Here is a 13,711-nt window from a genome sequence, read left to right as displayed (position 1 = left end):
CACAATGGGCATTTGCTTGGGCAGAGTACCCATGATTCAGCAGATTCTACATATAGCACTCAAAATTGGGTGCTCAAATTTGGGTGCACATGCAGTTTGAGTAATGAGCTAATTGTTAGCACCAGTTATTGGTGATAATTGGCAGATGGAGTCCTGGATATCAAGCCATACTTTTCACCCTACCCCCACCTTTCTTCTTTGGCTCTCCACCCTTCCCATCTTCCCAGGCTGAATGGGCTGCCATAGCTTACCTTCGCACAGTCCCACTATAAAATGGATTTTATATATTGTACTGTCTTTCTGTGGTACATTCAAAGCCAGGTATGAGCAATCGCGGTCCTCGAGGGTCACAGCCCAGTTAGGTTTTCAAGATTTCCACAATGAATATGTATGAGATTGATATGCAAATTAATCTTGTACATATTCATTGTAGAAGTCTTAAAAAAAAAAAAAAAAAAAAAGACAGGGTTGTGGCCCTCAAGAAAAGTGATTGACCGCTCCTGCAAAGCGCTTTACGTTTTATATACAGGTACTTTCTCTGTCCCTGGTTGGCTCACATCTAGGTTTGTATACCTTTTGCAATGGAGGGTTAAATGCAGTGGGAATCATCAACCCAGCTCCACAGGTTCTCAGCCTACTGAACTAAACCACTGGGCAACTCCTCCACTCCTGTATATCCATATAATACAGGCCAGTGACAGGAGACACATTTAATCTGACTTATGTCATGAACTGCTATGCCTTGCAACTCTCCCTCCACTCTCACAATTAATGCAAGCTCAAAATTTTAAAAAATCTCCCAAAAACCAAAAGCGTGTGCGACTCTGAATGCCTGTCCCACATGAAGAAAAACTTGTCCTGGCTCTGTGTACAACCACCTATATAAACCAGCTGGGGGGAGGGGGTCATAGAACATGGCTGCCTCCAGAGTCCAGTAGTCATACACCCTAAGTCTGATTGGCACATGTCACTGCTGAGCAGCGGTGAAGGGTTTTGAACCCTCATGCGGTTGCAAAACTTAGGAGCCCTTTGACTAATCTAGGTTGGGCTCTTACGCTTGGTTAATGCAGGAAAAATGCCCTAATACGGGACACGTTTAAGATGTTCTGTGCTAGTTTTATCATCTGCATGAACTAATAACACAGTATCTAATTTTTTTTGGGGAGGAGGGGACATGGAGCGGAGAATAGACCTGGATGCACTAATCACCTAGTGCACAGACATTACCATCGTGCTAACTAGTTAGCGTCTCCAAAACTCAGGAGCCCTTAGCACTTTCTAAATACGAGGGGTAAGTGCTCCTATATTTAGCATTAATGTATGGCCAGAAAATTATATAAAAGTAAAAGGTAGAATTGATGATGGCGCTAGAAATGGTCTTTGTACATGGGAAAGACCCGCATAAGGGTGTGCTAAGCCCATTTCTTAGCACATCTTAGTAAAAGGCTGAGACTGTGAGCCCGCTAGGGACAGAGAAAGTGTCTATATTATGTGTAAGATGTTTTGATCATTCCACAGAATGGCAGTACAGTACTCCCCCCCTGAAATTCTCAGGGGTTCGTTCCAGGAACCCCCGTGAATCTTGAAAAACCGCGAATACAATTTTTCATGGGGGAGTCTGAAGAGGGTAACGGGAGAGGGCAGCAGGAGAGCAGTCGGAGCGCCGCGAGTGCAGGAAATCACTCTACTCAAGTGCTATACAAATACAATCATAAAACCACTAGTCTCTCTTCCCTATCATCCCATTCGTAATTTTATCCTCCTCCAATTGCTATAATGTAGCACATATCTTATGTAATTCCTATATTGTAAGTCACCTTGAACCTGTTTAGGTACAGCGTAACTCAGAAATACTAGATTAGATACCTGTAGGAATCGATGCTGTTGCTTGCAGCACTCGGTTCCTCCAAACCCCAGCAGCTGCCCACAGGTTTTTTTTGGGCTGTATTTGCCACTCGACCAATGAGTGTTCCAAGTCTCAGTCTGGTATTCGGCTGTCCCTCTAGGCCGGGGTGTCAAAGTCCCTCCTTGAGGGCCACAATCCAGTCTGGTTTTCAGGATTTCCCCAATGCGCCCGCACCTGGAGTACTGTGTTCAATACTGGTCGCCGTACCTCAAGAAGGACATGGCGGTACTCGAGGGAGTGCAGAGGAGGGCGACTAAGCTGATAAAAGGTATGGAAAATTTTCCATACGCTGACAGGTTAAAAATGCTGGGGCTGTTCTCCTTGGAGAAGAGGAGACTTAGCGGGGACATGATAGAAACCTTCAAAATCCTTAAGGGCATAGAGAGAGTAAATAAGGACAGATTCTTCAAACTGAGGGGAGCCACAAGCACTAGGGGTCAGAGAAATTGAAAGGGGACAGGTTTAGAACAAATGCTAGAAAATTCTTTTTTACGCAGAGGGTGGTGGACACATGGAACGCGCTTCCGGAGGAAGTGATAGGCCAGAACTCTGTACAGGGGTTCAAGAAGGGTTTGGATAGGTTCCTGGAGGATAAAGGGATAGAGGGGTACAGATAGAACTTGAGGTAGGTTATACAAGTGGTCAGAAACCACTTCACAGGTCGCAGACCTGATGGGCCGCCGCGGGAGCGGACCGCTGGGCGAGATGGACCTCGGTCTGACCCAGTGGAGGCAACTTCTTATGTTCTTATGTTCTAATATGCATGAGATCTATTTGCATGCACTGCTTTCATGGTATGCTAATAGATCTCATGCATATTCATTGGGCCGACTTTGACACCTGTGCTCTAGGCATTCCAAGTCTCATTCTGGCACTCTAATTTTCTCTCTGTGCATTCAAAGCCTTATTCTGGCATTTTCAGGGGTTTTGATTACACCCTACAAGAATCTTTTGTTGTTCTTCCATCTCCACAGGATTCTTACAAGAGTAATAATGCTTGTTTCTCCATTTTATTAAAAAAATGTTTATTAGTGCCACTTCTAGGGCCTTTTTCTTTTTTTTAAACAAAAACATGGCATCAATTTCTGCATGGCAAATTCCAAGCAGCCCATTCAGTTCTTATGGGCTGTGTCACATTTGCTGCACCAGGACTCGCTACCATGGCTTTGTAAAAGGATCTCTAAATGTATTGTGTATGAGGGTCATTTCATAAATGAAGGTCATTTCATAAATAATGCACACTATTTTTTTAATTTACATGTTTTATTTATTTTTTTTTTCTTCAAGTATTTCTTTACAGTCCTTCAATATAGTCTTCCTACTTTGCAATGACCAAGTCCCAACATCCGGGAAGCTTCGTCATTCCATCAAAGACACCATTTTTGTTCAGTTGCCGAATGGCTCGGGTACTGGCAGAAGAAAGCTCTTCCAGAGATGCAAAACGATGTCCACACATAGGTTGTTTCATCTTTGGAAAAAGGTCAAAGTCTGGTGGACTCGTGTCTGGACTGTAGGGAGCATGAGGTAACATCTCCCAGCCGTATTTGGGTAGTTTTTCAATGATGAGTGGAGAGCTCCATCTTCCCCACGACCAAAAAAATTTTGAGGAGCTCAATCAAAAGTCAAAAAATGATGATTTTTGCTTATGATCATGAAGGCATCATCATCATCACAGACAAAGTTCCATGTGGAAGAAGTGTCACAGCAGTGTACTGTCATGATTTTTTTTTTTTGCAAAAATTGCGCAGTAAAATGCACAAAACTTGACCTCAGTTGCTCTTGGATGGGCCACTCATTCTTCACGACAACGCTCGCCCGCACATAGGGAATGTCATCATTGAAAAACTACGCAAAGCAGGGAGACTATATTGAAGGATTGTAAAGAAATACTTAAAAAAAATAAAACGTAAATTAAAAAAAATTAGTGTGCATTATTTATGAAATGACCCTCGTATTATTGTAGAAAGATGCACTTGGGAACGTGTGTGTATAGAGACGTGGCAGAGCAAATCAGGGCAGTAGAAGGCCTGAAGCAGCGTGTGTAGAATGCTGCTGGAGTCAGCAGGATTGTTAGGACCGCAGGAAGGGAAGGGGGACGGCAAGGGACTAAGTGAGCTGGTCAGACGGCGGGAAGGGATGGGAGGGTCAGACTGCGATGGGAGGGTCAACGGGGGTTCGGGTTCAACGGGGGGGGGGAAGGTGCCGTTGAAGAAATTACTTACTGTGAGTGAGGGGGGAGCCGGCAAAACCACAGGGACCGTTTTATGTGCACTCCTGCCTGCCACGGACATACGGATCATGGAACACGCAGGTAGGAGTGCGCATGCGCGCTTAGCATTTTATTATAATAGATATAGATAGATACACACTAACAGCCAACAGGCAGATCACATATGTTTGGGTCTTCTATGGATATATATATATATATATATATATATATACACACACACACACACCCTATATATATATATAATATAATGGAAGTGACAGGTAAAAATTATTTTCTTAATTGAGTTTGCTATTTGGCACTTGACTTCATGCATACTTACTGACTTGCCACAGTGGTGTATAACTTAGAAACCCTTCCTTTCACTGGGCTGCGATGGCGGTTTCTACTTTGGTCCAGAGTGCTAAGTGTTCCAACGCTCGTAGGATTTCTGTGAGCGTTGGAGCATTTAGCACTCCAGGCAGCTTTACCGCAGCTTAGTAAAAGAGGGCCAAAATGCATGTAGATTTCCAGTAAAAAGTCATTCATATTTGGTGTCGATATCCTGGGAGCCTGAAACAAGTTTGGGAGCCACTGCATTAAAAGTCAGACAAATCAAAGTTTGTGTAAGGTTAGAAATGTGCATGATTTGGGGAGGGGGGACTTGCGGGATTTTTTTCTAAGACAGTGACTGATATTGGGTCAGGGTTTAGATGTGCTGCTGCCTTTTTTAGGTTTCAGATTATCTGTAGCATAGTAGCCTAGGGCTATTGCCCTGTTATATACCTTTAAATGATGGCCCTGACATTCCTCCATTCTCCCTATCAGCCATTTCTCCCAGTCTCTGTTTCGGTAAGGCTTGGGTACTCGATGCTTATTTTTTTCCTGACAGTGCAAAATTCTACTGTGCCCTCTACAGAGAACTGGGGCCTCCAGCCACAAAAAGGGTTGGGAAACATTCTTTTTATTATACATAGCAATTTTTTTTTTTTTTTTTGCAAAATATTTAAAGTTGATGCAATGTGCTGTAGGATTTTAAAACTTTTGCCACAGAAAATAAGGGGTTTTTTTTGGTTCATAGAGTATGAACATTACACTTTTGGAGGGGGTTATGTCATTGCTGCCAACATAACTAGAACTGTGACCAGCTGACTGTATTCCACTTGGTTTGGTAGAACTTTACCTTTTCAGTTTTATTTATTTGTTTTCATGGGTTATCGTTATCATCATTCTTGTAATAAATTTATATTCTTGTGTGTTATTAAATGAAACTAATTCAATGATGACTCTCATGTGAAAAATAGTTGGATAAAGGTTTCAAAAATTACTGGCAGGTTTAGCAGAGAGCTAAAGCCTGCCATTGGACTAGTCAGGTTCTGGGATTATTGGACCTTCTTTTTTCATGATGTTGGTAATTCAGCAACAGACCAAAGGCCATGGTATTTAAAGGAGGCAATACCCTAGTTTGAGGGCCCTGATTCTATAAATCACACCTAAAGTTAGGTGCATAGATTGATTCGCCTAGGTGATCTAGGTAGAATTGGGCCCGAAAAGCTGAAGTCAAACTTGGGTTTGAACCATGCCCATTTCCGTAGCAAGGTAGATTTAGGAGAAGGTGTTAATGACCTGGGCATGCCTTAGCTTCTAATTTGAACAGGACATCTGTGTTGCTGTGTCCATTTGTGATTGTAGAATAGAATGGAGGCCTCTGGCAATCTTGTGCAGAAATCGGAATGAACCTGGTTGCCACTTGCCAACCTCTCTGCGGGTTCACCTTAAATCCTGGTGATCCAATGGTTAGCCGAGACGGGATCGATCCCTCCCTTTCCTGAGGTGAGGTGTTGAGTAATGTCCCGGCTATCAGCTGGCTGTAGAATCGGCCCTGCTCCGTTATATAACATAGCTCACTCCCTCCTCCCTCAGAGAAGTAGCTTAGGCCTCCTCCTGGGCCTACCTTAGTCACTGATGGTCCAGCGGGGTGAGTCGGGGCAGGAACAATCATCTTATGCTCCTAACCATACAGTCTCGCAGAAAAAAATGGCTGCTGCAAGTTCCCTTGGCAACCTCACAAAGCAGGAGCAGCAGCTGCAGCAGCAGTGGACAGCCAGCAAGCAAGAGGCAGCGCTTAGGACAGGCTTTTCACTGCCAGAGCATTGCTAATAGGACATCTATAGAAGCACTGTAATACTTTGAATAGAAATAGTATTGGCTTATGTCTTTCTTTTTTTTTCTTTTTATTTTTTTTAATACTAGAGGCGGGTGTGTTGGCAGAGAAGTACATAGAACAAGGCCTCCTGGTACCAGATCATGTAATCACCCGTGTGATGCTATCAGAATTAGAAAAAATGCAGGATCAACACTGGCTGCTGGATGGTAAGCATCTTTTTATGATCTTAAGAGAAATAAGGGTTATCCGTTCTTGTAGCGATTCTGTATTGGTGACTTTAAATAAAGTTGGTCTGTATACAGGGAAAGGGTGCACCGACAAGCTGCTAGCGGCAGAGGAGTTTGCTAAATGTACTTTAACTCCTTATTTTTATTTTATTTAGAATTTGCTCACTTTTCCATGGTAACTCAAGGCCAGTTCACCTTGGAGGGCTCACAATCTAATGTTTTAATGCCCAAAATCACAAGGAGCAGCAGTGGGATTTGATCTGGGCACCCCAGATGTCAAGCCTAATGCTCTAACCACTACGCTTATATCTTGTCATGCAGCTACATGTGCTCTGAACAGTAGTTGCTATTGAATATGCAACTAAAATCAAGCTACTTCCAGATCTAGGTATATTATGGTCCTCCATTCCTCTTGAATTGCATTAAGAATAGAATTTCCTTTATTTATTTATTTTTTTTGGGGGGGAAGCCAAGGTATGTTTTTTTAGGGAAGCATTTAGACCCAGATTCTAAAAAACGGTGCTGTTAGGAAGGCGCCAGTAGGAGCTCTACTAGCACCTGAGTTAATTGTTTTAATTAGCTATTAACGGCATGGTAATTGACCACGCTGTTACAAACCAATTAAAAATAAATTAAAAGGAAAGAAAAAAAAAAGCAGACCCAAAGAGGCGCCTACAAAACATGGCACATGAATCGCATCTACGCAGATGCCTAGTAGTGCCGAACATCAAAATGAGACGTGATTGACATTCAGCGCCACCAAGTGTGATTTAGCGTTGAAGGCAGGTGCCGGAAATGTACGCCTTTAAAACCCTAGCCTGCATTTCCGGTGCATACCTTTGATGCAGGCCGCGAGTCGGAAAACGGCGCCGTAATCTGAGTGACATACGACCAGCGCTGTTTCTTCAGGCGCCTGCCAATTACGGCGCTAGTTTTAGAATCTGGGCCTTAAGAGAATAAGCTGCTGTTTGTAAAGAATGTACGGAATGTTAATGGATTTGTTTTGAGGTATCTGACATAAACTTTGTATTATTTATCTATGTAAGGTTTTTAATGTTTTCGTAACCAGCTTTTTTGGTAGTTTACTAAATTTCAAGTAAATGTTAGGAAAACCTGAGAGAATTTACCATACAATGGGGAAAATTCTGTAAATGGTGTCTAAAAAGATAGGCGCCTATATTATATTTGCCTATCTGTCAGTCACACTTAAGCACCTGTAATGTAGGCCAAGGTTTTAAAGGCCTACGTTATAGGCGCCTAAAGCAGTGTTCTTCAACCACCGGTCCATGGACCAGTGCTGGTCCACAGAAATTTCCTGCCGGTCCACAGGGCCAGCACATGCATCAGGCCCAAAACAGTGTTCTTCAACCGCCGCTCCACAGTGCGATCGATGCGGCGTTATCTTCGAGGCAGCTCCCTCTTCCTGATTCAGCGCACAATGCCACGGGCAGCGGCTCCTACGGGCATCCTGCGCCTGAACCGGAAGCCTTCTCTCTGATGTTGCAACGTCAGATGAGGCAAGGGACGTGCAAGGTGCAATTAGTACTATTATGGGGGCGGGGTCTGGGATGGAGATTGGGTAGAGATGGGGGGGGGGTCTGGCCCACGACTTAGCCCAGTGTTCTTCAACCGCCGGTCCACGGACCGATGCCGGTCCACAGAATAATTCTTTTATTTCTGCCGGTCCATAGGTGTAAAAAGGTTGAAAAACACTGCTTTAAAGAATTGTGCTTAGCAATGTTTGCCCTTTCCCACCCCTAAACAGGCCTGTTTTGGAGTTAGGTGACGCCTTGCAATAGGTGCCTATCTTTTGTAGAATCGAATAATTTTATTTTTTTTTTAAGTTATGAGCTTGTTAAATTTACTAATTTAGGTAGGCACCTAATTTTTGACGCATCATATAGAATTTCCCCCAATATGCCTTATTACTCATCAGTCTGAGGGCTCACATAATATAACACTTCAGTCCTTTTACTGGAATTCTGATGGTCAGAGGCAACGGGAAAAGCTGTAGTCCTCTAGCTGCCGTTTTGTCAGCGCTCATTTTACTCCCCCTTCCCCCGCATTAGCGTTTTTATCGCCGGCCGCAGCAATAAAAGTTCTGACGCTCATAGGAATTCTATGAGCCTCGGAGCTTATACCACTGCTGCCGGCAGTAAAAAACCAAACAAACGCTAATGCAGATTCATAAAAGGAAAAGGGGAGGGGGGATTTATTTAATTTTGTTAACTGGAGCTCTGATTTGGAAACGGGTTAATCCGTGTTAGAACCCAGATCAGGAAAACGGCTTACGTTCAATTGCAGCTATTGACGTGCCTCAGATTTTAGTTCTGCTGCGAGTATGAGGAGCCTGCTGCATTTCCGAGGCCCTCTAGAGAAGCCTCGTTGCTGGTACATGTGTCCAGGCTGTGTTGTGGTGCTTTCCCTCATGCCAGCATGTGCTGGGTAAAGAGGTAAAGAACAGCACTTTAACTGATGAGATACTTTTGGCATGATGAATGTTTTATAAGCTGCCTGGAAATCCAAGTAGGTTTAGAAGGTAGCTGAGGACAATGGGAGGCCTAATCCCTTGCTGCTTTTAAAGTAGGCTCAGATGATACGGCCCGGTTTGGTCATGCTAGAGTGATCAGCATTATTGTATCTCTCTAAGGAGTGAACACAAGATTTATCTTTTGAATATATAGAGATACTGACATTTGTTTATACCAGGTGGAAGGTATTTGCTATTTTAATAATGGAGCAACCAATCAAGATGGAGAATTCTAATTAAACTAATAAGGTTTGATTCTTTATGGATACGGAAGATGTGCAAGGTAAGACTAGGATGGCCAGATTTTCCAATTGGAAAATCTGGCCCCCCCTCACCCGCCCCCCCAGGCCCACCCAGTTCGCCCATTCCCGCCCTAGCCCCATCCCCATTGCCTGATCTTGTCTGGCAGGGAGGAAGTCCGCGCATGCGTGGATGCCACGCGTGCGCATAAGTGAACTTCCTTCCTGCTCGACACGATTTCAAGATGCTTTTCAAAACCTGGATAGAGTGCCGGGTTTTGAAAAGAAGTCTGGCCCCCGGCCATGTCCTCAAAAGGAGGACATGTCTGGGGAACTCCGGACGTCTGTTAACCCTAGGTCAGGGGTAGGCGATTCCAGTCCTCGAGAGCCGGAGCCAGGTCAGGTTTTCAGGATATCCACAATGAAGATGTATGAGATGGATTTGCATGCACTGCCTCCTTGAGATGCAAATCTATCTCGCACATATTTATTGTGGATATCCTGAAAACCTGACCTGGCTCCGGCTCTCGAGGACCGGAATTGCCTACCCCTGACCTAGGCAAGATCTTTCATGGGGTGGGGTGCATTTGTGAAGTAACTGAATTTTCTCAAGGTTACTACCTGTCAGCCTTTTAAAGGCTTAATGACCCTGGCAAGATTTATCATAAAGTGAAAGAAATTGGAGACGAGGTTGAAATAAATGATTCTAAAGTTGCTGTGAACACTGACCTTCTGTCTTTTCAGCATCATGAAACTGCATTCTCCACTGGAGCATAACATCGGTGAAGCTCTTAATACAATTACAACAGAGTAGGGTTTTTGTTGAGGGGGGGGAGTTGTTTTTTTTTGTTGTTTTTTTTTTTTTTAAACCTTGGCGTCCAGCAAACAGTAAAGTAACTAGCTTCTGATTCTATGTCATGCTGAATATTTCTAAATGTTCATGTCCCTAAATCCAGTCCTTGAGGCCCACAAGCCAGCCTGGTTTTCCGGATTTCCACCATGAATATGTGTAAGAGATTTTTGCATTTACTGCTTCCTTTGCACGCAAATGTATCTCGTACATGTTTGTTATGGAAATTCTGAACACCAGTCTGGGTTGTGGACCTCAAGGGCTGGCTTTCAGGATCTCTTCATTAAAGACGATTCATAATTTGGTGGTTCTTTTGCATCTGCTGTTTTGTAAATGGCAGAGTCTCTGAAGAAAAGTAAAATTTTTCAACTAAAATAATCAACGGTTGGGCATTCTAATAGGATTTTTACTCTGTTGCAAAACATAATTGTGCTACGTGAAACACTGGGATGATCCTGAAACCGAGGAACTAGGGAAGACCCATTGAAGGGGAAATTCAGTAAATACTGAGATCTGTGCCAACAGTGGCCTAGTAAGGGGGAGGGAGGCGCCTGCCCCCCCCACCTCTTCTTATTCCTCCCCTCACAACACGTGCACCCCCCTTCCCTACCCCCATACCTCTAGCTGTTCGCTACCGCGAGCAATAACTTCAACATGCTCCTCGCATCTGCGTTGTCTCTCCCACTGATGTCACTTCCAGGTGCTGCGCACAGACTTTTTGGGCCTCTGAATCCCGCTGTGTGCCCAAAACTGAAAGGGGCATTTTTGGAGGAGTGGTTAGGGCGGGATGTGGGCCAACCTAGACTTAGTCGTACTGCAGGAATAATCGCAAGTTTTAAAAGGGCTGCCTGGACAGAACTTATACGTTGTGACTCAGGTGATCTAAAACCAGGTCTAAGTGCCCAGAAGGTATCAAAAGTGACCAGATAACCACCGAAGATACAAAAGTACAGACCCTACGCACTCCCCCTGTGTTCACTGATCCCTCACCCCACCATAAAAATCAATAAAAATGTACATACCTGCCTCCAGACTAGTAGAGCTGCACAGAAGTTGCTTAAGTAGTCTTGGGGGGGGGAGGGGGGCTAGTGAACCATAGGACCCAGGCCAACAGCCACTCTTAACAACTACATTCATGGTGGAAAATGTGAGCCCCCACAAAACCTTACTGTACTGTCATATAGGTGCCCCCTGCAGCCATGAGGGCTATTGGGGTTGTAGACAGGTGTGGGTTGGGGGTGGTGGGTTTTTTTGGGTGGGAGAGCTCAACATTACTTATGTGGGAGTTGTGAGATATTTATGTGGCTCCCTTTTTTAAAAAAAATATTTTTTGATTATGCCCCTCAACGCTTGCAATGTCCATATTCCACAAGTTCCTTTCCACAAGCCATTTCTTTTGCTGATGTATTAAAATTCATGCATTCACTTAAACTTCCACATCGAACCATTATGGTGTTAACCTCTACTCAAAGATAGCCATGAGACTCCTCCATTTTGTCAAGACGCATGATGTCGCTTCTGCTAGCCCCTCGCTCTCCATTGTTCAAGAAAGTCCATGCCAATCAGTTTTCAAATTAAAGACAATAAGACTCTTCAGTCTTGAGAGTAAAAATCCCAAATTGTTCTTGCTGAAATAAAGTGGTTAGTAATCTGATATATCTGCAAGCACTTGATCAATAATGCTACTTAATCAGTAAGATGAAAAAGAATGTTGCACTATAGGAGCTTGCCTTTCCCCATCTTCAGACAACTCTTATGGTCTGCCATCTGAATCTTGAAAACATTGACGGCTTGCCCAACAAAGTTTTGGGCAAGGACAAATGATAACATATGCCACTTAAGTGTTAATGGAACCCAATTCACTTATTCATGATTGGAACTTATTGAGTGTTTTTTGTTTTATTACCTAAGCGACGTCACAAATTGTGTAAACATTTCACTTCTTATGAGATCCAAGTGCCTTGTCCTTAAAAACAACACATTCAGTATGGGGGGGGGGGATTTTATTCCTTTAAATTGGAATGCTGTTAATATGCTACTCTTAAATGAATCAGTAAGTGTAAAGTAAGAACCAGTCCAGTGTTGTCTTAGAATCTGCACAACCGTCTCATGCACCAAACCATGTTGAAATCCACCGACGTATGTTCCAGAGTATAGTCCTGGGGCTGAAAGGTTGATCCAGAGCATGGGAGTCTGAATGTGGGAGGCCACAGGGGCCATGGCCTCCCCCAAAATTGGAGGTCGCTGGTCGGTTATGGCTTTACTCCTCCACCCGGTTCATAGACAATGGCGCGAAAGACAAAGGTGCGCCCGGACAATTGAGCGCAGCGCGGAGGCGCGCACCGCTCTAAATTACTGTTTTTAGTGCTCTGACGGGGGGCGTTGGGGGGGAACCCCCCCTTTACTTAATAGACATCGCGCCGGCGTTATGGGGGGTGGGGGGGTTGTAACCCTCCACATTTTACTGTAAACTTAACTTTTTCCCTAAAAACAGGGAAAAAATGAAGTTTTCAGTAAAATGTGGGGGGTTACAACCCCCCACAACGCCCCCACAATGCGGCGCGATGTCTATAAAGTAAAGTGGGGGGGATTCCCCCTCCCCCACGCCCCCCCCCCCGTCGGATCCTTAAAAACAGTAATTTAGAGCGGCGTGCACTGTCCCGGCGCGCTTTTGACCTGACACCCCTCCAGCCACCTCCTTCTGGCACTGTATTTTTAAATCTTCTGGCAGCCATCGCGCAGCATCAACGAGCAGGCCCTACCCCAGAGCCCTTCATTGGGAGCTGGTGAGAGGTCATGCCGCAGGACTCTGCTGGGGCCCAGGGCAAAGCCCCTGGGCCCCTACAAACAAAACAGTGTTCCGCTACCCGTGATCCAGAGAAATAGGTTCTGGCTGTTAATAGACCTTCAAAACAGATGGAGCCACAGACATTTGGAAGTTTCAATACCTCCACCATATATTTCCTAAACATTTCTTTGACTGATGTATTTTAACCTTAAGAAAACTGGATCTTTTCCAGATAAGCCCCGCCACTAATGGAAAAAGTGCACGCGCCGAAAGTTAAGCCCCGCCACCTTTTGCCAGCACACGCAACCTTAACCAGTGAAGTTCTCAGCACAACGCCGATGTGTATAAAGTAATGTGGGGGGGTTCCCCCCCCACGTCCCCCCGTCGGAGCACCCAAAAAAGATTATAAAAAAGAGGATATGAAATTTACATTATCAAAAATAGGATAAACAGTTGGCCATTTTTTTAAGGGCTCCGACGGGGGGTGCGTGGGGGGAACCCCCCCCCCCACTTTACTTTATACAGATCGCGCCTCTTTTTTATAATCTTTCTTGGATGGCGGGGGTTAACTTTTTGGCAGGGCTTATCTGGAAAAGATCCAGAAAATTAATAAAGATTCTTTTTCTTAGAAATATTTTCCAAAGAAACATTTGTATCCTTCATCTAAAGCAGCTGAGAGGAAGATTCAACTGTAAATTCAAATGAATTCATGTGAGTCTTAAAGACTTTGTAATTCTAATTTTTGAGTGTCTAGTCTAATTAATGCTGCAGGCCTAGTCATGCACCGAAGAAAGCTGG

At 44.2% G+C, this 13,711-nt stretch overlaps 1 protein-coding gene across 2 annotated transcripts in view; it reads left to right on the top strand.

The window, feature by feature from the left end:
* AK4 (adenylate kinase 4) overlaps positions 1–13,711 on the top strand; it is an 84,605-nt gene that overhangs the window by 36,725 nt on the left and 34,169 nt on the right. The window contains exon 3 of one of the 2 annotated variants that reach the window (XM_033916504.1): positions 6,366–6,485. The exons of the other annotated variant lie outside the window; for it this stretch is intronic. Coding sequence (XP_033772395.1) covers positions 6,366–6,485 — 120 coding nt within the window. The remainder of the gene's footprint in view (positions 1–6,365; positions 6,486–13,711) is intronic. 2 annotated transcript variants of the gene reach the window in all.

The sequence above is a fragment of the Geotrypetes seraphini genome, chromosome 12 (genome assembly GCF_902459505.1).
Source record: "Geotrypetes seraphini chromosome 12, aGeoSer1.1, whole genome shotgun sequence".
NCBI classification, from domain to species: Eukaryota; Metazoa; Chordata; class Amphibia; order Gymnophiona; family Dermophiidae; genus Geotrypetes; species Geotrypetes seraphini.
This window is presented reverse-complemented; position numbering and strand designations above follow the sequence as displayed.